At 41.4% G+C, this 23,060-nt stretch overlaps 1 protein-coding gene across 8 annotated transcripts in view; it reads left to right on the top strand.

Annotated features, from left to right (window-relative positions):
- LOC135114253 (ras-related and estrogen-regulated growth inhibitor-like protein) overlaps nucleotides 1-23,060 on the top strand; it is a 56,890-nt gene that overhangs the window by 16,245 nt on the left and 17,585 nt on the right. For 7 of the 8 annotated variants that reach the window (XM_064030083.1, XM_064030085.1, XM_064030086.1 and 4 more), the window contains exons 3-4: nucleotides 5,890-5,969; nucleotides 11,571-11,627. In XM_064030083.1, coding sequence (XP_063886153.1) covers nucleotides 5,891-5,969; nucleotides 11,571-11,627 — 136 coding nt within the window. In that variant the 5' untranslated portion in view covers nucleotide 5,890. Of the gene's footprint in view, nucleotides 1-1,307; nucleotides 1,913-5,889; nucleotides 5,970-11,570; nucleotides 11,628-23,060 lie in introns of those variants that run through there. The other variant, XM_064030081.1, reaches the window with a different exon arrangement.

The raw sequence follows: 23,060 nt of genomic DNA on the forward strand, positions 1-23,060 counted from the left end.
AAGGACGAGACACAGGTGAGCTTGGAAACAGAAGCCAGTTTTTAGAGTATAGGTGCGATTTTTTTTTTTTTTTTTTTTCCCTTTCCCTTGAGAGTTGCGAACCAGAGCATTCTGTTTCACATTAGCGTGAGTTTGCGAGACGTTGTGTTTACGATGCGAAGTTTACAAAATATTGGACGTGATGTTTTGTGTTTTATTGAGGCAGAAAGGGAGAGGGAGAGGCTCGTTTTGTTTCTGATCGAGGCTTGTTTGCCAGTCAGTATATACGATGCTAAATTCCCTGGCACACACTCCAATATTCTGTACGTATATACTATCCTTTAGCCGCTGACGTCAAAGGCATACTGATTACTATCGCCTTCCCTTTTCAGTTGCATACACCCCCGCCGTCGCTGCGTCACTCGCCGCCGTCACCAAGAACACTTCGCGAGAACGAGGAACATTTTGAAGCCCATATACGTGAACTGTGTTTCCTCTAATTCTAATTTTGCATTCTGGAGTCAATAGCGAGAATTTCCCAGGAATCTTCAAACACAGAGGACGGAAACTGAGAAGGAAACGGCGTTGCTAAAAAATATATTTACAATAATGCTTGGGATTTTCAAATGTAAATGGTTCTGAGGAAAGAGAAGGAGGGGGGATGGGAGGAAGAGGAGCTTTGTACCTTTAGCCTGCCAAAAGTAATAGAAGAGAGAGAGAGAGAGAGAGAGAGAGAGAGTACGAAGTTGAAGTGATAAATGGTGTGTTGCGGGTCTTCATTCTCTCTCATCTGAAGGGTGGTCGCCCCTCGAGTACCACTTTTACAACCTTGGAGGGGAGGAAGCAAGGGTCGCGATGTATGTTGGGGGTTTCTCGGTCTCTCTAACCTCGACTTGTTCACATTATTTTTGAACAATGAAGGAATAATGGTGAGAGTTTTTCAGTCCCCCCTGTTTGGTTCTTTTATTTATTTTTTTTTTTTCAGATTATATGATTGCGTGTACCTGTTTCGTTGCTATACTCTCTCTCTCTCTCTCTCTCTCTCTCTCTCTCTCTCTCTCTCTCTCTCTCTCTCTCTCTCTCTCTCTCTTTTACTGAAAATATTTAGCTATTTAACACATTTTCCGTAACTCCTACCGGAGAAGAGAGAGAGAGAGAGAGAGAGAGAGAGAGAGAGAGAGAGAGAGAGAGAGAGAGAGAGAGAGAGAGAAAATTTGGCACTTTCCTTCATGGCCTCGGTCTGCCCCTCCTTCCCTCCCATTCCTCCACGTTGCCAGCTGCGCGTGTCTGTTTTTCCTCCCTCTTCATTTTCCTCTTCTTGTCTCTATCTCCCATCTCCGCCATGCTAAGTCACAGCGAATCTTCATGACTTCTTGGTGGGTCAGATGGTATCATAAGGGACAGCGTTCTGTGTATCAGCGAGAACGTGAAGCTCCCATTGGTCTCGAGGGAAACTTGTGTGAGTGGTCTCGCGAGCCACCGCCCTGGGTACCACCACCTACGTGTCGGGCAGCGCCAAGGAGGTGCCGTGGCCCAGGCGACACACAGACCCCGTAGTTAAAATTACAATCAGTGTGTCAGACGGAAGGACAACAGCAGCAGCTCACACGTCGCCTCCACAGCCGCTCACCGCCACGCCGGCAGATAATCCCAGCCTTAGTGAACGTGATTAGCTGACGTGAACACAAGCTGATAATTGCACTTAAAAAGAAATAAGAAACACGAGGACCGTGCGTGCATCTTTTGTAATCTCAAGGACGGGGAATCCTCGTTGTGGCTTCCTGCTCCTGCACAGACACCGGTTCAAACGTTGGGCAGTTTGAACGTCAGATAACATTTCAGCTTAGTGCGTTAGCTAAAAATCCATCGAGCTGCATTGTGGTTGCGTGAGACACTCGCACTCCTCCAGCATGGTGCTCAACACCAAGTCGGGGTAAGTGTGGCTGTGGTGAGGAGTCTTGCAGCAGCGTCAAGAAAGTGAAGTATTCATTAAAAATTTTATAAGTTTCTGGAGGCTTTCTCGCGAGAGATTGTTCTCATCACTCCTCATCCACATCAGGTCCACTCATCTCCAGGTGCTTTTATGCAGCCTGTTATAAACTGTTGCCACAGAAGTCACGCAGATGTTTTATTTGACTCAGTATGGACAGAAACCATTGACCGTGGTTCTAATCTATTTGCTGAGTCGCCATGGCCTTACTTGTGTCCCGAGGGAGGCAGGAGTGACAGCGTCATAACATTCACATGTCATGTCGGGTTTGTCACGGGTGAAATGCGGCAGATGAGGTGCCGACGGGCGGGGCGGGGCGGCGGCCACCAGATGGCCACGCACCTGACACAGCGGGTCTGGCAGTCTCGTGTTGCACCTTTGACGTTCACCTGTCAGCGTTACTGACTGCTAACTATAATCGCTTCACCAAGTGGTGCTTTCACAGGGTTAAAATCCAAACCTTTCACGTGGCAGGAAAAATAAATGCCATTGCAAGTTATTGATGGTTGAAGCACGAACACTAAATGTCCTGGGGCAGTGACCCGTGCCAGCTGCGGCCTGCCAGCTGTGGCTGACTCATATAAGTTCAGTACCAAAATATATAATGAAGCTTCGTGACTATTTGGAATAAGGACAAAAACAGGAGGTGTTTCGGACATGCCACGCTGCTGCCGCGTGGTCGGGTGCTAAGGAGCCGCCGACGCCGCCTTCCTGTCCTCAGTGACCGGCACACCTGCACCACTCACACATTCACCCTCCTCCGCCCCATCACCCTCTTGCAAGCGGCGCGGTCTTCTGATATCTTGTTTCCCAACACCCAAAACATCGGAATGGTCCACACTACATTCATGAAACTCCTGCCACGCATCGCAAGGTCCTGATACCCACCACTCGCATGAGACTCAGTCAACCAACACAATGGCCCGTCCATCCCACACTCTGCCTCAAATCTTCAGGAAAACCGTCACTGTAGAACATTTTTGCACAAACGGCATTATTAGCATTAATATAGCATCATTTTGAGTAAACGATAAAGCAGCATAACAGGAAAAACAGCCTGAAAACATCTCGCGTTCACATTCGCACAGCGCAGTGACAACAGCTGCGCCTGGTGAAGGCGGCGCACCATGCAACTCTCACCCATCTCGAGGAGCCAAGTATTTATCCGCCTCAGACTGACATTCATCTTTATTAGTTTTCTTTTAATTTCGCCATGTGCACCGCATGTGTTCTGTGCCTTGAACCTTGTACTGATGACAAAAAGCTGTGTTGATACAAGATGCCCTCAAGCCTTCAGCCGTGTACGAGTCCCGTGCTTTCCTAATGTTAAAACATGATTTTGAAACGTGATGGGAAAAAAGACAGACCACAAGAGTGCGAGGCTCGAGGCCACCGCTGCCCCTTCAGTCTTTCTGGTAGTAACTAAATGTCAGGGTCACGACACGGTCAGCCACAAGGTTGAGCGTCCGCTGACCTAACTGGCAAGGCCATAAATATTGGTGCAGTGAAAAAAACACGTATTTGTAAAGTAAAAATTGGATAAATAAAAGAAAAAGTTTTGTGCGAACGTTCTATTGGCAATTGAACCGATGTTTTTGCGAGAGGAGTTCACTTGGTGTCAGTGAGGCCAGTCTGGGTGAGGGGGCGCTCGCACGGCGTGATGGGAATGTTTTTATTTCCGTGTTTGTCTTGAACATGATTCCCCGGGAGGGAGGCTCCAGACACTCGCTCTGGTTTCATGCATACACATGCCCGCACGCGCGCGCGCGCACACACACACACACAGACACACACACACACACACACACACACACACACACACACACACACACACACACACACACACACACACACACACACACACACACACTAACAAATAACAAATAGTTAACGATGTTGTTCGATTGAATTCAATAAAAAACAAATAGATAGACAAACAATAGAAGTAATAGAAGTACACGCTAGACAAAAGGAATAGAGAAGAATGAAATAAAGAATAACAACAAATTGATAAATCGAATAAGTTGTTAATTACTAAAACAGCAAAACAAAATATTACAATATAATAAAATAGAAAAAACATGAAAAAAAAAATCTTTCATCAGAGCTTTTATAATTCAGTTATTGACAAGTACCTCACCATTGCGAAAAGGAAGGAAACTGACGAAAGCAACCGATCAGTTTCCCTTTGGCCAAGAAGGTGTTTCCGGAACCAGACAATCACTCACCTCACACCCTCTCCTCGACCCTTGACTCGCGCGGCGGCCACCACCACACGCACTAAGGAAAGGAGGAAAAAATAAGACAACAATGACTTCCCTTTTGCAACACCCTCTTCTAATACTCCTCTTATTTCTCTTCTTCATTCTTACACAACTGACTGAGGAGAGGCGCTGTTTTGTACGAGAGTTTTGTAAAGTGAGGCACGTGTGTGTGTGTGTGTGTGTGTGTGTGTGTGTGTGTGTGTGTGTGTGTGTGTTTGATGGGAGAGGAGGAAAGTATGGTAGTGTAAAGGTGTGACGTAGTGGAGGCGAATTATTGTAGGGAAAGGAAGGAAGATCTGAGTATACAAGCCATGGACGCGGAATATTAGTCAAGTAGAAAGCAAGAGAATGACTAAGAGAACACGATATGAATTAAATGTAAGAGGATAGAGAGCGTATCTAAACCTGCAAGGGAGTGAGTATGTGCAGTTGTGCGGAAGAGTTTTAGAGAGAGTATAACAAATAAGTAAAATAATACAAATTAGATGTAGAATACCAGGTGTGTGTGTGATTACAAGTGAATAAGGGATTTCATGATTTGACCTTGCCTAAGACAGGAGTTTCAAGGCACATCCAAACCTGAACTTGGTCTTTTTTTTTTATTCCCTCTCTTATTTGATGGCACAGATAATAATTAACGTGCCTTATTTTTCTATTTTTTTCGCCCTTGTGTCGTCCTGCCTTGTACAAAAAGAATACTTAAAAGAATAAAGAGTGACACAATATAACGAGTAAGGAAGATGGTGCAGAAAGAGTAAGTGCATAAAAGAAATGTAAAAAAAAAAGGAGAAAGAGAGAGAGAGAGAGACAGTGAGAGAAAAAACAGAATGAAACAAGACACTGCAGCGAGTAAGAAAGGCAGTGCAGATTAAGTGAAAGAAACAGCGTGTATATTTACCAAGACAACCCACTGTGTATACCACGACACGCCCGGGCCGCGAGCACGTGACACACACCTGATGGGAGAAGAGTTACCGGGCCCCTTTCGTTCACTGACCTTCCCTCCTGCTGCTGCTCCTCCCCTTTGTGTGTTTATTTCCCATGGCTGCAAGTGTGTGCGTGTGTTTGTGTGGCTCACGTGTTGCCATCAGAACCTGTGTGTTGATGCGAGGGAAGTAGACGAATGATGGGAAAGGAGAGAAGAGGAGGGAAGGAGAATGATGGGAAGGGATGGGAGATGAAAAGAGGAAAGGGAGAGGAGAGGAGGGAAAGGGGAGGGATAGAAAGGGAATGTCACTTCTCGCAACGCCCTCCTCCTCCTCCTCCTCCTCCTTCTCCTCCTTCTCCTCCTCCTCCTCCTCCTCGCCAGACAGACCAGGAACCTTTGAAGTTGCAAAAATAAATTATCACAAGACATTACGTTTGTTTTTTAAGTGGCTAAAACATGAGAGAGAGAGAGAGAGAGAGAGAGAGAGAGAGAGAGAGAGAGAGAGAGAGAGAGAGAGAGAGAGAGAGAGAGAGAGAGAGTTAAATAAGGCGACTCTGATAAATCATTACACACACACACACACACACACACACACACACACACACACACACACACACACACACACACACACACACACACACACACACACACACACACACACACGCGCGCGCGCGTATCATACTCCTCCCTCACCCTGACTCATCCTGCTTTCTCTCTCCCTCCCCCAGGATGCGCTCCCCTGACCGTGACTGCCAAGGGAGTCAGGCAAGGCTGGCAGTGATTGGCAGCAAGGCGGTGGGCAAGACAGGTGAGTGGCAAAAATGAAATGCAATTAATTAACATGTGCACAGGTACGGTTCATAGGGTCGGCCCGTACAAAACTCAGGTGAAGTCAGTCGCTCACTTCAGTCATAATTTGTTAAAAAAAAAAAATGTAGTGTTTTAATTCACAATGAAGTTAAAAAATAAAAGGGATCGTATGGACACGTATTTTTTCTTCTTATTCTTTTATGCGTCAGCCAGTCGCTTGAATTCGAATGTAATTTTTTTTTTCTTTCATGTCCAGTGAATTTTGAAAGAAGTCATGATTTAGGCACATGTTCCTTGAGCCAGGAGATGTTTTTCCCTTAGTTATTAGGTGTCAGTCGGTCACTTCAGTTAGAAAATGTAAGAAAACTGCAGTGTAACTTTTTGCATTGAAGTTTGAAAGATGTCATGATTTAGGGACGTGTTCGTCGTACCGTACTGTCCGTGTAAGGAGAAGGGAGACCACCAGGAGCTTTCCCTGGCCACTACACGTGCAGTCGTTGTTAGAAGTCGAGGTACTGAAATGACCTTCCTCTTGTATCTTCAAATTCTTTTCTTTTCTTTCTTCTTTTTTATCTTCAGTTTCTTTCCAATTTCAATCTTCTTTTCAGTTCATTTTTTTTTCAGTCCATTTCAGTCTTTTTCAGTTCAGTCTCTTCAGCTTCAATCTTCTTTTCAATTTCAATCTTCTTTTTTTTATCTTTTTTTTTTTTTTTCTTGCCATTACACACGCAGTCGTGGTTGGAAGTTGAGCTACTAAAATGGTTTTTCTCTTGTATTCTCATCTTCTTTTCCTTTTTAATAACGACATTATGAGCAGGAATTTTTTGTCACCCGTGTTTTTTCTTGGACGGTTTTTCCGATGCCTAGTAAAAAGAAGTCACTTTCATTGGTCTTCCTCTCGGATCTTTGACTTCTTTCTTATCTTAGAAATGACATTAGTAGCAGGCAATTTGTTCTAGTCTTTGTTTTCATTCTTTTTGCTTTCTCTCTAGTTTTCTCTTACCCGGTTGCCCTAATACTCGTACATAAGATAAACTGTCCTCACTCATATTGTATTTTGCGTCTTCCATCACTCTCAAATCCTCTTTGGTGACGCCAGTCGAATAAAACCTGACGATTAATATACTCTCAGCAGATCAGAGAACTTAAGATTGAGAGACGAGGCTAAACGCAGTGGGAGTGAGTTAGGCACGCTGCTCGACTACTGACTGGCGATGACTGTACAAGGCCGGGCAGGAGGGAGTGGAGTGACAGGTGACTGCAGCGGTGCCACCTGATCGTGATTCTATTTTGGCAAAGGCATATTTATCATGACCGATCCACGCCGCCTGACTACACTATTAATATACTCATATGCATCGAACCTGAAATTGAATTGGTGTCTTTTTTTTTAACTCTTCCCATAATTATCTTTTTAGGAAGCGTGATGCATAGTGGGTTTTTTTTTTTTATGCAGTTAGCCAGACTCATTAACACGTAAAAAAAAATAGATGAGTCATTCCAGGAGGAGGCAGTAGACACCTGCCGAAACGATAATTACTCCCAGTGAGGTCTAAAGCACTGTTCAGGGGGTGCTGTGAACTTATCATTAAACCCAGCTGTGACCTCACTGAACGTTTCCCTTTGTGTCTCACAACACAAGGGGGTAGTCACAGCCTGCCCTCTAAAGACAACTCTCTTCCTCCACACAAAACTACAAGCACCTAATAACACACACACCCTTCACTCCAAAAATTTTAAAATCATGGCGACTCCTACACCAGCCTCGGAGTCCCCATCTGGGGAGGGGACCATAAATGTCCCCAGGTCGGACTGCCTTTCCGTCGACGACCCTAAGTGTCTTGACACCCCCCTCAACTTTTTCTTCATTAACTTCTGCAACATTCGCGGTCTAAGATCTAATTTTCAATCTGTAGAACACCACCTCTCCTCTTCTAAACCTCATCTTCTTTTCCTCACTGAAACTCAGGTGTCTGAGGCAACTGACAGTAGCCCCTTTTCTGTTCCCTCCTACTTTCTCTATCCTCATTTTCGATCCAAAGCTGGATGCTGCGTTTACGTGCGCAATGACTTAACCTGCTCTCGTGCCCACGCTCTTGAATCTTCCGAGTTTTCCACCATCTGGCTACGACTACAGAGTCATTCTCATACTAAATTTATCTGTGCTGTATACCTCTCTCCTAACTCCTCTGACTATAAGAAATTCTTTGACTACTTAACTTCCAAAGTGGAGCACATTCTGACCTCTTCCCTTTTGCAGAGATCTCCATTCTTGGAGACTTCAATGTTCACCACCAGCTTTGGCTTTCCTCTCCCTTCACTGACCATCCTGGTGAACTAGCCTACAACTTTGCTATTCTCCATGACCTAGAGCAATTGGTGCAACACCCTACTCGTATTCCTGACCGTCTTGGAGATACGCCCAACATTCTTGACCTCTTCCTGACCTCTAATCCTTCTGCTTATGCTGTCACCCTTTCTTCTCCGTTGGGCTCCTCCGATCACAATCTCATATCTTTATCTTGTCCTATCACTCCAATCCCTCCTCAGGATCCCCCTAAGCGAAGGTGCCTCTGGCGTTTTGCCTCTGCTAGTTGGGGGGACCTGAGGAGGTATTTTGCTGATTTTCCTTGGAATGACTACTGCTTTCGTGTCAGAGACCCGTCTTTGTGTGCTGAGCGCATAACAGAGGTGATAGTGTCTGGCATGGAGGCGTACATTCCTCACTCTTTTTCTCGTCCTAAACCTTCTAAACCTTGGTTTAACACAGCTTGTTCTCGTGCTATACATGATAGAGAGGTGGCCCACAAAAGGTACTTAAGCCTTCCTTCACCAGAATCTCATGCACTTTATATTTCTGCCCGGAACCATGCCAAGTCTGTTCTCCAACTAGCCAAAAACTCCTTCATTAACAGAAAATGTCAAAACCTTTCAAGATCTAACTCCCCTCGTGATTTCTGGCATCTAGCCAAAAATATCTCCAATAACTTTGCTTCTTCTTCTTTCCCTCCTCTACTTCAACCAGATGGCACCACTGCTATCACATCTATTTCTAAAGCTGAACTCTTTGCTCAAACCTTTGCTAAAAACTCTACCTTGGACGATTCTGGGCTTGTTCCTCCCTCTCCTCCACCCTCTGACTACTTCATGCCACGTATTAAAATTCTTCGTAATGATGTCTTCCATGCCCTCGCTGGCCTAAACCCTCGGAAGGCTTATGGACCTGATGGGGTCCCTCCTATTGTTCTCCGAAACTGTGCCTCCGTGCTTGCACCTTGCCTAGTCAAACTCTTTCCTTCTTGCTGGAAGTTTGCCTACATTCAACCTGTTCCTAAAAAGGGTGACCGCTCTAATCCCTCAAACTACCGTCCTATTGCTTTAATTTCCTGCTTATCTAAAGTTTTTGAATCTATCCTCAACAGGAAGATTCTTAAACATCTATCACTTCACAACCTTCTATCTGATCGCCAGTATGGGTTCCGTCAAGGCCGCTCTACTGGTGATCTTCTGGCTTTCCTTACTGAGTTTTGGTCATCCTCTTTTAGAGACTTTGGTGAAACTTTTGCTGTTGCCTTGGACATATCAAAAGCTTTTGATAGAGTCTGGCACAAAGCTTTGATTTCCAAACTACCCTCCTACGGTTTCTATCCTTCTCTCTGTAACTTCATCTCAAGTTTCCTTTCTGACCGTTCTATTGCTGCTGTGGTAGACGGTCACTGTTCTTCTCCTAAATCTATTAACAGTGGTGTTCCTCAGGGTTCTGTCCTGTCACCCACTCTCTTCTTATTATTCATTAATGATCTTCTAAATCAAACTTCTTGTCCTATCCACTCCTATGCTGATGATACCACCCTGCACTTTCCCACGTCTTTTCATAGACGTCCAACCCTTCAGGAGGTAAACATATCACGCAGGGAAGCCACAGAACGCCTGACTTCTGATCTTTCTAAAATTTCTGATTGGGGCAGAGCAAACTTGGTATTGTTCAATGCCTCAAAAACTCAATTCCTCCATCTATCAACTCGACACAATCTTCCAGACAACTATCCCCTCTTCTTCAATGACACTCAACTGTCCCCCTCTTCTACACTGAACATCCTCGGTCTGTCCTTTACTTATAATCTGAACTGGAAACTTCACATCTCATCTCTAGCTAAAACAGCTTCTATGAAGTTAGGTGTTCTGAGACGTCTCCGCCAGTTTTTCTCACCCCCCCAGCTGCTAACTCTGTACAAGGGCCTTATCCGTCCATGTATGGAGTATGCTTCACATGTCTGGGGGGGGTTCCACTCATACTGCTCTTCTAGACAGGGTGGAATCAAAAGCTTTTCGTCTCATCAACTCCTCTCCTCTAACTGACTGTCTTCAGCCCCTCTCTCACCGCCGCAATGTTGCATATCTAGCTGTCTTCTACCGCTATTTTCATGCCAACTGCTCTTCTGATCTTGCTAACTGCATGCCTCCCCTCCTTCCGCGGCCTCGCTGCACAAGACTTTCTTCTTTCTCTCACCCCTATTCTGTCCACCTCTCTAACGCAAGAGTTAACCAGTATTCTCAATCATTCATCCCTTTCTCTGGTAAACTCTGGAACTCCTTGCCTGCTTCTGTATTTCCACCTTCCTATGACTTGAATTCCTTCAAGAGGGAGGTTTCAAGACACTTATCCACCAATTTTTGACCACTGCTTTGGCCCTTTTAAGGGACTGGCATTTCAGTGGGCATTTTTTTTATTAGATTTTTGTTGCCCTTGGCCAGTATCCTTCCTACATAAAAAAAAAAAAAAAAATCTCTCTCTGATTATTATTTTTTTTTTTTTTAGACAGCATTTGGAGTGGAGTTATTTTATGCTCATTAACACATAAAAACCTAAATGAGTCATTCACTATCCGTAGTTAATGGAAGTCAATCAGTAGCAGTGATATTAGCTGGTATGAAAACCCAATGACATTTAGTTAATAGTTACGTACGATTATTATTTTTCTTTAGAATTTTACCGAATTATCAGGCTGACTGTTAATGTACGCATATGCATAGAAACTGAAATTAAATTGGTCATCTTTTTTCATTCTCTTCCTCTATTTATCTCTCTTGGAAGCGGCATATTGATTGTTGTTGTTGTTTTTTTTCTTTTTTTCAATCCAGTTAGACAGACTCATTAACACTTAAAAAAAAATAAAATAAATCAGATGGGATATTCATTTTCCGCGGTTGCTAGAGCGTATCGGTTTAACGAGAGTAAATCAACACCAGAGACATTGGCAGGTATGAAAAAAAATAAAGATCTAATGACATTAATTAGTACGTAATATTATTATTTTCCTTTAGATTTTCACTGAGTTATTACCAAACGCATTAAACATATAAACCAAATAGTAACTTGACTATATATTTACTAATGCGTCCTTCTCTCTCTCTCTCTCTCTCTCTCTCTCTCTCTCTCTCTCTCTCTCTCTCTCTCTCTCTCTCTCTCTCTCTCTCTCTCTCTCTCTCTCTCTCTCTCTCTCTCTCTCTCTCTCTCTCTCTCTCTCTCTCTCTCTCTCTCTCTCTCTCTCTCTCGACTCTTCTCCCTCCACTCCCTCCATCCGCCTTCCCTGCGCAGCTCTCACCGTGCGGTACCTGACGAAGCGCTTCATCGGCGAGTACCAGTCAGACACAGGTGAGTAGAGAGCCTTGCCTCACCTGTCCACTTCAATGGCCTCACCTGAGTAACATTTAGACTCCACTTGTGTATGTTATTTTTATGTAGTGTTTGATAATTTTATTTTTGTTTATTTTCTTATTTCATTTATGTATTTAGTTTATTTATATTTTAATCTATTTATACACCCTTGTTTATATTCTGTTATTAACAAGCAGTGTGCAAGTTTTATTTCATATGTTTATTTATTTATTTATTTATTTATTTATTTATTTATTTATTTATTCATATACTTGTTTATTTATTTATTTTATGATTTTCCTGTTTCAGTTTTCTTTCCTTTACCAAGTGGGAGTAATGTTTTTTTTTTTTTTTGTTAGAGTTAACCTGCTCATGTTAAATTACTCTCTTTTAGATTTTCTCTCCATATTATTTCTTGTTATTATTTTTTTTTTTTTTTTTTTTTTTTTGCTTTTTCTTAAGAATTAATTGTATTTTCCTTCGCTTCGTTACCACGCTAGATGAAGTTTACTAGTGCATGTTAATTGATTTATTTAAATGTTCTTTTCTTCTCATGACTTCGTTGTTATTATTATTATTATTATTATTATTATTATTATTATTATTATTATTATTATTATTATTATTATTATTATCATTATTATTATTATTATTATTATTATTATTATTATTATTATTATTATTATTATTTCTTATTTGTTTCGTTGCCACGTTTAAGAGTTTTCTTCTCTTTTTTTTTTTTTTTTCTCTCTTTTATCAGATGGTGTTTGATTTTGTATTTTACTCAGTCCCTTTAAATGTTCTATCCTGATTAATTTCTTATCATTATTTGATCATGAAGAAATTGCTATTCTTTTTCCTTTTTGTTGTATCTTCATCTTTTCTCGTGTATGGTTGTCTCTTAATTTTCTTTTCTCCTCATTAACTTTTATTTCTTTCACCATTATTTTTTTATTATTTATCATGAGGTTTTTTTCTTTTCTTTTTTTTTCCGCCTCGTTCTCAGTCTATCTCTGAAAACATTCTCCCTTCATTATTTTATTTGTCACGTGGTAGCTGCATTTTTTGTTCCACTCTCTTCCTTATTTCACGTCACTTCACTTCATTTCGCCGTAAACTAATTCCCACTGACGTCATTATGTTTCTCACTTCCCCCGCCCCGCGCCACGCAAGCCTTCAGGTGTCGCCGGAAGAGAGGGAGCGGGGAGGAGGAGAGGAGGGAAGAAGGAGATGGAGGAGGGGAGTGAAGAAGAGAAGGAAAGGGAAAACAGAGGAGCAGAAGCAAGAGAGATCAACAGAGCAGCGTAGGAAAAAAAAATATGTGAACATATCCTTGTGTCGTCCGTAATGGCTAGTGGTGGTGGTGGTGGTGGCAGTGGTGGTGGTGGTGGCGATGGTGGTTGCGTCCTTCCATTTTGCATCATCTGCCTCGCCCTTGTCCTTGGTGATGAGGACCCGGACGGTGTGATTAAGGAGAGAGAGAGAGAATGAGAGAGAGAGAGAGAGAGAGAGAGAGAGAGAGAGAGAGAGAGAGAGAGAGAGAGAGAGAGAGAGAGAGAGAGAGAGAGAGAGAGAAAAAAACGTTCAATACACCAGGGGACTCCACAACTCATAATACGAACCATAATGAAGCGTGCCCGCCTGCATGTGGGTACGCTAAGGATTTAGGATCAGTGGTTGAAAAATCGCATTACTCGTTCTAATATTATAGACGTAATTGGAGCGGGGCCAGGCAGGGCGGCAGACTTAACTGTGTAGCAAGGATTAAGAGGTTCGCCAAATCCGCGACTCATAACGAGGTTGGGGGATGGGGTTGTTCATGTACCGTGTTATGAGAGTCACTATGAAAGGAGAAAATGTGCAGGAATTGAGTGTGTCTGCAGTGCTACGTTTGATATGAAGAGTGGAAAATAGAAGATATTTGAAGGATGTGACTGCGTGTTTGTAATATTAAGTTTGGCATGAAGAGTGGAAAAGAAGAGATGTGAAGGATGTGATTGTGTCCTCGTGATGTTTTGTTTCAACGTGAATAAGAGAGTATGATTTATGAAGGAAGCATGGATGTCTGTTAAAAAAAAAGAGACAAGATTATGAAAACCTTGATTTTTGTCTCTGTACTCTTTAATTTGTCATGGGAGGTAGAAAGAGAAGATCATGAAGGAAGTGATCTTGTCTCTGAAATGTTTAGTTTAACACGAGAAGAAAAAAGAGATAAGATGTAGTTTTGACTTAAGAGACAAAAAGACAAATTATTGAAGGATATGATTTGATCTCCGTAATATTCAGTTTGACTTGAGAGGTGAGATGAATTAAATAAATACGACGGATGTGAGCTTGACTTTGTAATATCTTGTTTGTCATAAAGAATAAAGAGAGGGACAGTATGAAAGAGGGAGCATGTTATATGTTGTTTGACTCACCACCGACCTTGTCTGCTACACTCCCATGTAACATCACAGAGCAAGAGGTCTGGATTTTATCCCTGAACGATCCAAACATACTAGTAAGATCAGTGAGGAGGGTTTTCAGTCGATATCCGAGAACCTCAAGGGCAAATTCGTCAAGAGGTATCAAAGCGTCCCTGAAAAACTCTTGCAGCAAATGAGAAGCTAATTAAGACTCAAGTGCTGATGAATCCACGCCTAACACTGCAACAGCTGAAGCAGGACAGCTCAGCCGTATAGACACGCTTCTTACTTCCCGTGTCATCACCCCTGTACTGACTCGTAACATGCTCACATTATGACACAAGCATTGATGAACAATGATGTAAGACCATGAGAACATAAGGGAAGCTACCAGAAGCCTTTAGGCCTGCACGTGGCTGTCCCTGTGTGAAACATATCTACCTGTTTCCACCTATCCTTCCAATCAATAATTTAGTCTTATCTTTTTTTAAAGTTCCTTAATGACTCGACACTTACAACCTGATTACTGATTTTATTCTGTTCATTTATCTCTCTGTTTGAGAACATGCCAAACACAAAGATAACTGAAGCAGGCCAGCGTATAGATACGCTTCGTTCTTCCTGTGTTACCAAACTTTTTCTTAACTTGCATCATGTTTACCGATCACCTTAAAATTCCAAGGAAAGGCCAACATCTAACTCTCAGAAACTATAAAAGATCTTATAAGACTAATGCTTAACTTCTTTTCCATGAAACTTAAGCTGAGAAAAGCGGACAGTTCTCGAATTTTCCATCATCTTGAAGTCACTAATATCTTCTGGGTGCATGAGATGTAACTGGAATACTGGAAAAGACTCTCATTGATTTCATAATGCGATGTTTACTACGGTGTTTCGAAGCCATGTGGAGGGCTTACAAAGCACAAGTATAAGGCTCAAAGGTTTTCATTATGTGTGTGTGTGTGTGTGTGTGTGTGTGTGTGTGTGTGTGTGTGTGTGTGTGTGTGTGTGTGTGTGTGTGTGTGTGTGTGTGTGTTTGCTTATAGTCCTCAGATTCATGACAGCACAGTTAGAGAGAGAGAGAGAGAGAGAGAGAGAGAGAGAGAGAGAGAGAGAGAGAGAGAGAGAGAGAGAGAGAGAATACGAAATACGAAGAACTGTGGTTGTAAATGAGCTAGAATACCCAGGTCTTGTGGAAAACTCATGTAACAAAGCGTGTGACTTCTCAGTATGTTAGTTACTGATGTGGCTTATATGGAACACGTGAGATCTGTAACTTTTGTATTACGTTCTTTTTGTTGTTGTTGTTTTCATATGCCACTCAACTAAATGTAGGTAAAGGAGCTAATAGCTGAAAAGGTATATAGGAGAAAAGGAGGAGGAATAAGCAAAGATGTAGTGAGAAGAGAGAGAGAGAGAGAGAGAGAGAGAGAGAGAGAGAGAGAGAGAGAGAGAAGACAATACGAGTAACTTAATGATATTTCACTCTCTCTACAGTTCTTGCTATTCACTTTGCCTGACCTTAACTGCTTAACAATCTTTTCTCTCTCTCTCTCTCTCTCTCTCTCTCTCTCTCTCTCTCTCTCTCTCTCTCTCTCTCTCTCTCTCTCTCTCTCTCTCTCTCTCTCTCAGCATCCTTCCTGTTACACATTTCGTTTCGAGATCATCTAATTCATTTTACTCTTTTCTTTCCGTTCATAAAATAGCAATTGACTCCCTCACAATCAGTCACCATCATCATCATTATCATCATCACCATCCTGCCTTTATGAATCCACCACATCATCTTTACATCTCATCTTCCTTTTATCCCAGTAATTCTTTCTTTCTCACACCCCACCTCATATTCGCTCTCCACTCCCCTTCTGTCAATCCGCCCACCACCTCCTCGAAGCATGTCTTGTGTCAACATCCTGCTCGAGCCTTTCCTCCCGCCAGCTTTCACTCACTTCATCCCCACGAAGGTTGTATAACAGGCATTGCTGATTAGACTTGGTGCAAAGATGAGTGGGTATGAAAATTGCTGTTTTTTTTTCTTTTCTCTTTTTCTCTACTGAGGGTGACCGGAAATCACTGTATATTTCCTTTACTTAACTACAAGGGAAAACTTTCAGCTGTATAAGTCAGTGTGCCTGCCTCCCCAATGTGTGGCGGCGGGAAACGGGGAAACTCCCATCTTGCCCCCACGCAGAGAAGGGAAACTTGCAGTGGACCGGATGTATACTGAAGCTTTCTGGGGAACACACAGCTGAGGCCAACACAGATACCGTATCCATTGTGCATCCGCTTCGTCTGCAACATTTCACAGCAAAGTCACTCTCCATACTCGTAGTCACATCCGGCCCAGGAATTGATGTGGGAAGGGAAGACTTATAATTTGTTCACACACACACACACACACACACACACACACACACACACACACACACACACACACACACACACACACACACACACACACACACACACACACACACACACACACACACACACACACACACACACACACACACACACACACACACACACACACACACATTCTCTCTCCACGGCACAATATTTCGTCCCTAAATTGGTTTGTTAACTCCAGATGCGCTTGTGCCATCCCACGTGACCTGAAAACGGGGCGTTCTCTTTCTTTTTCTTTGATCGACGCGCGGTTTCGACGCCTACTGGTAAAAAGACCCCTATTCTTGCACACCTTAGGTTTTCCTTTAAGACAGCTTTTTAAAGACCTCGGAAATAACAACTCGGAGTCTAATAAACGTTTTTTTTTTTTTTTTCTCGTTTTTTTTTTTTTTCTTTTTTTGTCCGTGTTGATGATGCAAAATCCATGGTAAACTATAACTAGCATCATAAAACCATCTATGAAAAGCCTAGTTACTTGTGCTGCGTAGACTGCATGTTAAAAGCAGATGAGTAAGACGCAGAATTGTCTATTGGAAAGTTAGGCAGCATTATTTAGAAAGAACTCATACCAGAGGAGCTTTATTTATTTATTTTTTTTCGTAATGGTTTTATTTTTTCTATTTATTCTTTCTTTTCTGTAACGAGAATGTATGCTAAAACTCTGCAATGCGAGAGTTTTTTGTTTCCTTGTATTTTATCGATCTATCTATTTATTCATTTGTTTATGTATTTGAATTAATTTTTTTTTCTCATTTAACCCTTGGCCGGTCTCTCCAGTACACAGAATACCAGTCTGAGTAAGAAATAAATCAACAACATCCCCTTTCATATCCATTCTTCCTTACTATGAACGTCTAGTAAACTGCACGTGGGAGAGAAGGATAGACTAGTGGAGCAGGGCAAGGGAACAAACATGGCTATAAAAACAACGTTAAACTCTTATCCCAGGCAGTGTCGGGTCTCGTTTACTCACTTGAATATACCCTGATGTTACTTCTATCACTTACATTACAAGCACAACTATGGAAACATTATTAACATCTTATCCCGGGCAGTGTTGGGCCTCGTGCGTCTTGTTTACTTATCAGCACACACCCTGATATTGCTTCCCCAGACTCCCAGCTTAATGACAGTGGTGGCAATGAAACTTAACTCTTTCTGCTTTATCTTAAGGTGTAATGTTTTAAGAAAGCGAGTCAAGGTTTCTGGAATCTCTCTCTCTCTCTCTCTCTCTCTCTCTCTCTCTCTCTCTCTCTCTCTCTCTCTCTCTCTCTCTCTCTCTCTCTCTCTCTCTCTCTCTCTCTCTCTCTCTCTCTCTCTCTCTCTCTCTCTCTCGTCGAGTGTGTTTCTACTCCACCACAATTAGTCATGTCTGAAATAAACAGTTTACACCACCAGCTGTCCCCTCGCACCTCCTTCCTCCTCCCTCCCTAATGCCCCGCCATGCGATACCTTGAGAGAGAGAGAGGGGGGGAGTGGGGGGAAGGTACTGGTAGAAGGTTGCAAGGAAAGATAGATGATGTTTTTTGGGGGGAGGAAGAACTTTGTTGTCATTGGTGGTGGTGGTGGTGGTGATGTTATTGATGTATTCTTTTTCTTCATTTTTCTTCTTCTTCCTTCTCTTCTTTTCTTTTATTTTATTTTCTATTATTTTATTTTCTTCTTCTTCTTCTTCTTCTTCTTATTATTATTATTATTATTATTATTATTATTATTATTATTATTATTATTATTATTATAATTATCATTATTATTTTTTTCTTCTTCTTCTAGTATGACCTCCTCCTCCTCCTCCTCCTCTTTCTCATCATCATCATCATTATCATTATCATCATTTTTCTGCTCTTCTTCCTCCTCCTCATACTCACTTTTCTCCACCACCACCACCACCAACACCACCATTACCGGAGAAGTGTTTACCTGCACCCTGTTAATCGTACCTGACGGAATTCTATTTCATTAATTTGCTTATCTTTTCTCTTCCTCCTTTCGCTCACTCTTCCTCTTTCCATTACGCAGTTCTCTCTCTCTCTCTCTCTCTCTCTCTCTCTCTCTCTCTCTCTCTCTCTCTCTCTCTCTCTCTCTCTCTCTCTCTCTCTCTCATATATATATATATATATATATATATATATATATATATATATATATATATATATATATATATATATATATATATATATATATATATATATATATATATATATATATATATATATATATATATATATATATATATATATATATATATATGCTCCGTTGTTGTATTTTGTTACTTATTTCTCTTTGATCTTTCTTTTTCGTCTTTGTACAGTTCTTTTTTTTCTTGTTCATGTTGTATGTTCGTTTGTTTTTCTTTCCCAACCCTTTCGTAAGAACAGGAAATTTAGTTATTTTCTCTCATTTAGCGGTTATGTTTTTCTTCTTTACTCTTCCTGTTTTCTTCCGTTTCCCATTTCAATTAATTTATTCTCCTCCTTCTTCTTTCCTCTTCCTTGCCATATATCCATTTCCCACTTCCTACACTCCCATTTACCATCAGCTCCTTCTTCTTCCTCCTCCTCATCCTCTTTTTCCTCCTTTTGTCTTCTCTCACTTGTGTTCTTCTCTTCTTCCTGTTCCTCCGTTTTCTTTCATTCTTTACACCACTCTCTCTCTCTCTCTCTCTCTCTCTCTCTCTCTCTCTCTCTCTCTCTCTCTCTCTCTCTCTCTCTCTCTCTCTCTCTCTCTCTCCTCTCTCCTCCTCCTCCTCTTCCCCGTCTCCTCTTCCACGCTTCACTGTTTGTTTACGTCGGTTGTACACAGATTCGTTCCCAGCGCGCACACACACACACACACACACACACACACACACACACACACACACACACACACACACACACACACACACACGGTCAGCCAATTCTTTGTTGTGTTAATGATGGCAGTGTTGGAAAAATTATGTGTGTGTTTGCGTAAGTAGTGGTGGTGGTGGTAGTAGTAGTAGTTCAATTCAATTCAATTCAATTCAATATTCTTTATTCTTTATTCACACAAGATGTGTACACAAACTAAAATACATACTAAAACTAAAAGAAAGAAAAACATTTCATTTAATTATTAAAAAAAAAAAAGACATAAATTTATACTAAATTAGACAATATCATACTGAATCCGACGTCACTCGGTGCACAAAGCATCAATCAACATCTTAGTTTCCCTTACATCTAAGATTGTGGTATCACATCTATCCCTCATCAAACACAATTCACGAATTTGTGCACCAGTCCGTGCAAGTTCGTACTGGTCACACTGCAGCTGCGTCCAAACCTTATTGATGTCTCCAATATTCATATTAAATTTGTATGAAAGATATCTTACATTACTGCCCATTATTGAATGTCTTCCATAAACCCCCATTCTTCCTATTGTTCTTATAACCATATTGTCTGATGTTAATATTTGGTTTATAAAAGCAATCTCCCGTTTTGCGAACCACATTTCTGGGGGCATAACATTAGCAATGTGAGGAAGCAGACTACAGTGTGTGGTCCAGGGCAGCTTCCACACTCGACGCACTGCAACCCTCCACGCTCGGTACACCGCTTCCATGCTACCATCACACACATTTAAAAGTTGACTACCATAAAAACTAGAACAATATTTAAAAAACAAAGTATTTCTTACATGTGACAGTCCACCCTTAAAACGGGATAAAAATGAATTACATTGTCGATAAAAATCAGTCACACATTTAGAAGTATCACATTTAAAAATATTTCTTCCTAAAACATTTCCCAGGTGTACAATTTCCTCCATAATATCAATAGTTTTACCATTAATTTCTACATTAGGAATTATATTACTTCTTTATTACCGTGGAAAACTATTAATTTGCTTTTCTTTTCGTTATACACAATGTCATATCTCGATGCATAATCTACACAGATGCTTATCATCTTCTTGAGAGCAAAAACACTTGGTGCTAGACCTTTTAGGTCATCAGCAAACCCGAAGGCTCCTGCATAGGTGCCACCCATGTAGCAGCCAACGCCAGAGTCTCGCAATTCCGTGAGTAACCCGTCTACATAAACACAATACAGTATAGGAGAGATCACACCACCTTGTTTGACTCCATTACTCACTTCAAATGTACTAGACAGTAAGTCATTCCATCTTACGCTTAGTTTTTGATTTACGTACATGTTTAACAATAATCTACATATAAGAGGACATACATTACGTTTCAATAGAATATCAAATAATTTGCAATAATTAACTCTGTCGAAAGCCTTGCTTGCATCTAAAGTAAACCCATAAACAGTTGTACCTTTAGATACATAATAAGACACAGTTTCTCTCACCATTGCTGTACACATAGTAGAGGATGTTCCTTCTTTGAACCCAAACTGCAAATCATTGGTCAATAGTTTATCCCTTTCTCTCATCAATACAATATTATCCAGTATTTTACTCATCAAACTACTAAGAGTAATCGCTCTGTAATTTTCACTGGTATTAAGATTTGCCCAACGACCTTTAGGAAGCGGTATCATAACCCCTTTCATCATGCTGTGGGGAGAGAAACCGTGCCTCAACATGGCTGAAAACAGTACAGACAAGTGTCCGTATAACACATCACCAGCATGTATGAGATGGTCAGACATCAGGTCACCCTCACCTTCTCCCTTTCCAGGCCTCACTCTCCGCAGTGCTTGACGCACCTCATCAGGCGTAATCAAGAGTATACTTTCATTACTATTTTTCTGACAAGAAATTACACTGTTGATGGCAGATTTTAAGCTATCCATCTCATTTGTATCGTATGAGGTACTGTTGTAAAGCTCTTCAAACTTTCCTTTAAATAAATCAGCTATATCTTTAGGACAATGTTTTCCATCAACTGCCTTAGGCGTTTTTTTCTTCTGTTTTCCCTTTGTTTCTTACAGATCTCCAAAACTGTCTACCAGAAGCACTAGCCTGCAAACTCTCAGCTAATTTCTCTGTAGTTATTAACTCTTCTTGCTTTATAACCATCTTGCGTGCTTGGTGATAACATTTACGTGTTGTACGGCGTATTTCGGCAATGAGACCTTGCTGAGGTCGTTCACTGTCTACCCATAACCTGTGCCAAAACAAAGCAGTGCGAAAATAACCCTCAACACAATCATTCCAGCCTGGCACAATTTTCTTAACTCTCCCACAATTTGTCCTTGGTATACACTCTTTACTTGCCTTTATAAGTGCATTGGTGATATGATCATAAAATGCTGCTATTTCCATTTCATGCTGGGTGCACATATTATTTCTACACATTAACATATCTTCCGGTAGGGGAACATTTAACAGATATCCAGTGACTAACTCTTTATACCTTAATATATCCTCAGTATTTGCCTTATGCCAACATATGCGCTCGAAGGTCTCATGCTCAATATTTTCCACATTATAAGAAATAGTAACATCTAAAACACACTTTATAGCTATATGGTCTGATGGATTGTTTACAGAATCAATAGTAGTATAAGTCTGAAGGAAGTTAGATATATTGTCTGATATCAAAAAATGATCTATCAGGGATTTAAAATTATTTCCTTTACTGCAATAAGTATAAGCAACTGTGGATAAGGCATCATTATCACAACAATAAAACCTGTACTCATCGATAAATTTAACTAAGGCCCGTGTCTGGGGCGTAACACGGCAAAAATCAGTATTAAAATCACCACCTACTAATATAAAATCTATATCATTACTAAGACTAAGAACTGCTATATCACTCAGTATATTTACATATTCATTCACATTTTGGTCACTTCTTTGATCATCACAGGGCATATATACACATATCACCAAACCCGTTTGTTCTGGTAAATGAACTCGAACAGCACACAATCGTTTGGATTCATAAGGTACAGGAGTGACACGAAACCGCTTGGAGTCACGCCACAGGATGGCTGCTCCGCCGTGCGGCCTACCCCGCACCAGCCGACCCTCCTCCATGGCGCTGACCCCGTGCACATTCACACCCTCACCCACTCCATAAAACCAATCAAGCTGACTCATAAACAAACCATGCTCCTGGATTAAAAAAAAATCACTTTGATTATAAAGCTCACTTAGGAACGGTGCCCTTAAATCATCTGCATATTCACAATTATATGAAACACACGTTAAATTTCTACTGTCTTCCATTTTCATGAAATTGTACAAAAACATTAATTCCTATTTCTCCACTTTTCAACACAAACGCCTTGAGGCCAAATATCAGGTGACAACACTTTAATTTTGTCTCCCACAGAAACTGATAGCTTATATGATTTAAATATGGAATGTTCATTAGATACTAACTGCAATTCAAAATCATTGATTCCCTTGTCTCTTATATAATCCTTTATAACCTGATCATCAGTGTTACTCACAACTCGCGAGAGAAAAAAAATCCCTCCTTGGGGGTGGCGCGCCCTTAAACATGTTACTGGTCGCACTACCCTGCACACGCCGCCTGCCGCCCTGCCTGGGATTTTCCCCTACATGGCGGGGCAGGAATCCTCCTCCAGGCTGTCGAGGGGGGTTTGATTTGACAGGCTTGCCGTTAGGTCCCACTGTTATCCATGGATTACCGTTCCTATGAGCG

This window comes from Scylla paramamosain, chromosome 27 (genome assembly GCF_035594125.1).
Source record: "Scylla paramamosain isolate STU-SP2022 chromosome 27, ASM3559412v1, whole genome shotgun sequence".
In the NCBI taxonomy this organism is placed as follows: domain Eukaryota; kingdom Metazoa; phylum Arthropoda; class Malacostraca; order Decapoda; family Portunidae; genus Scylla; species Scylla paramamosain.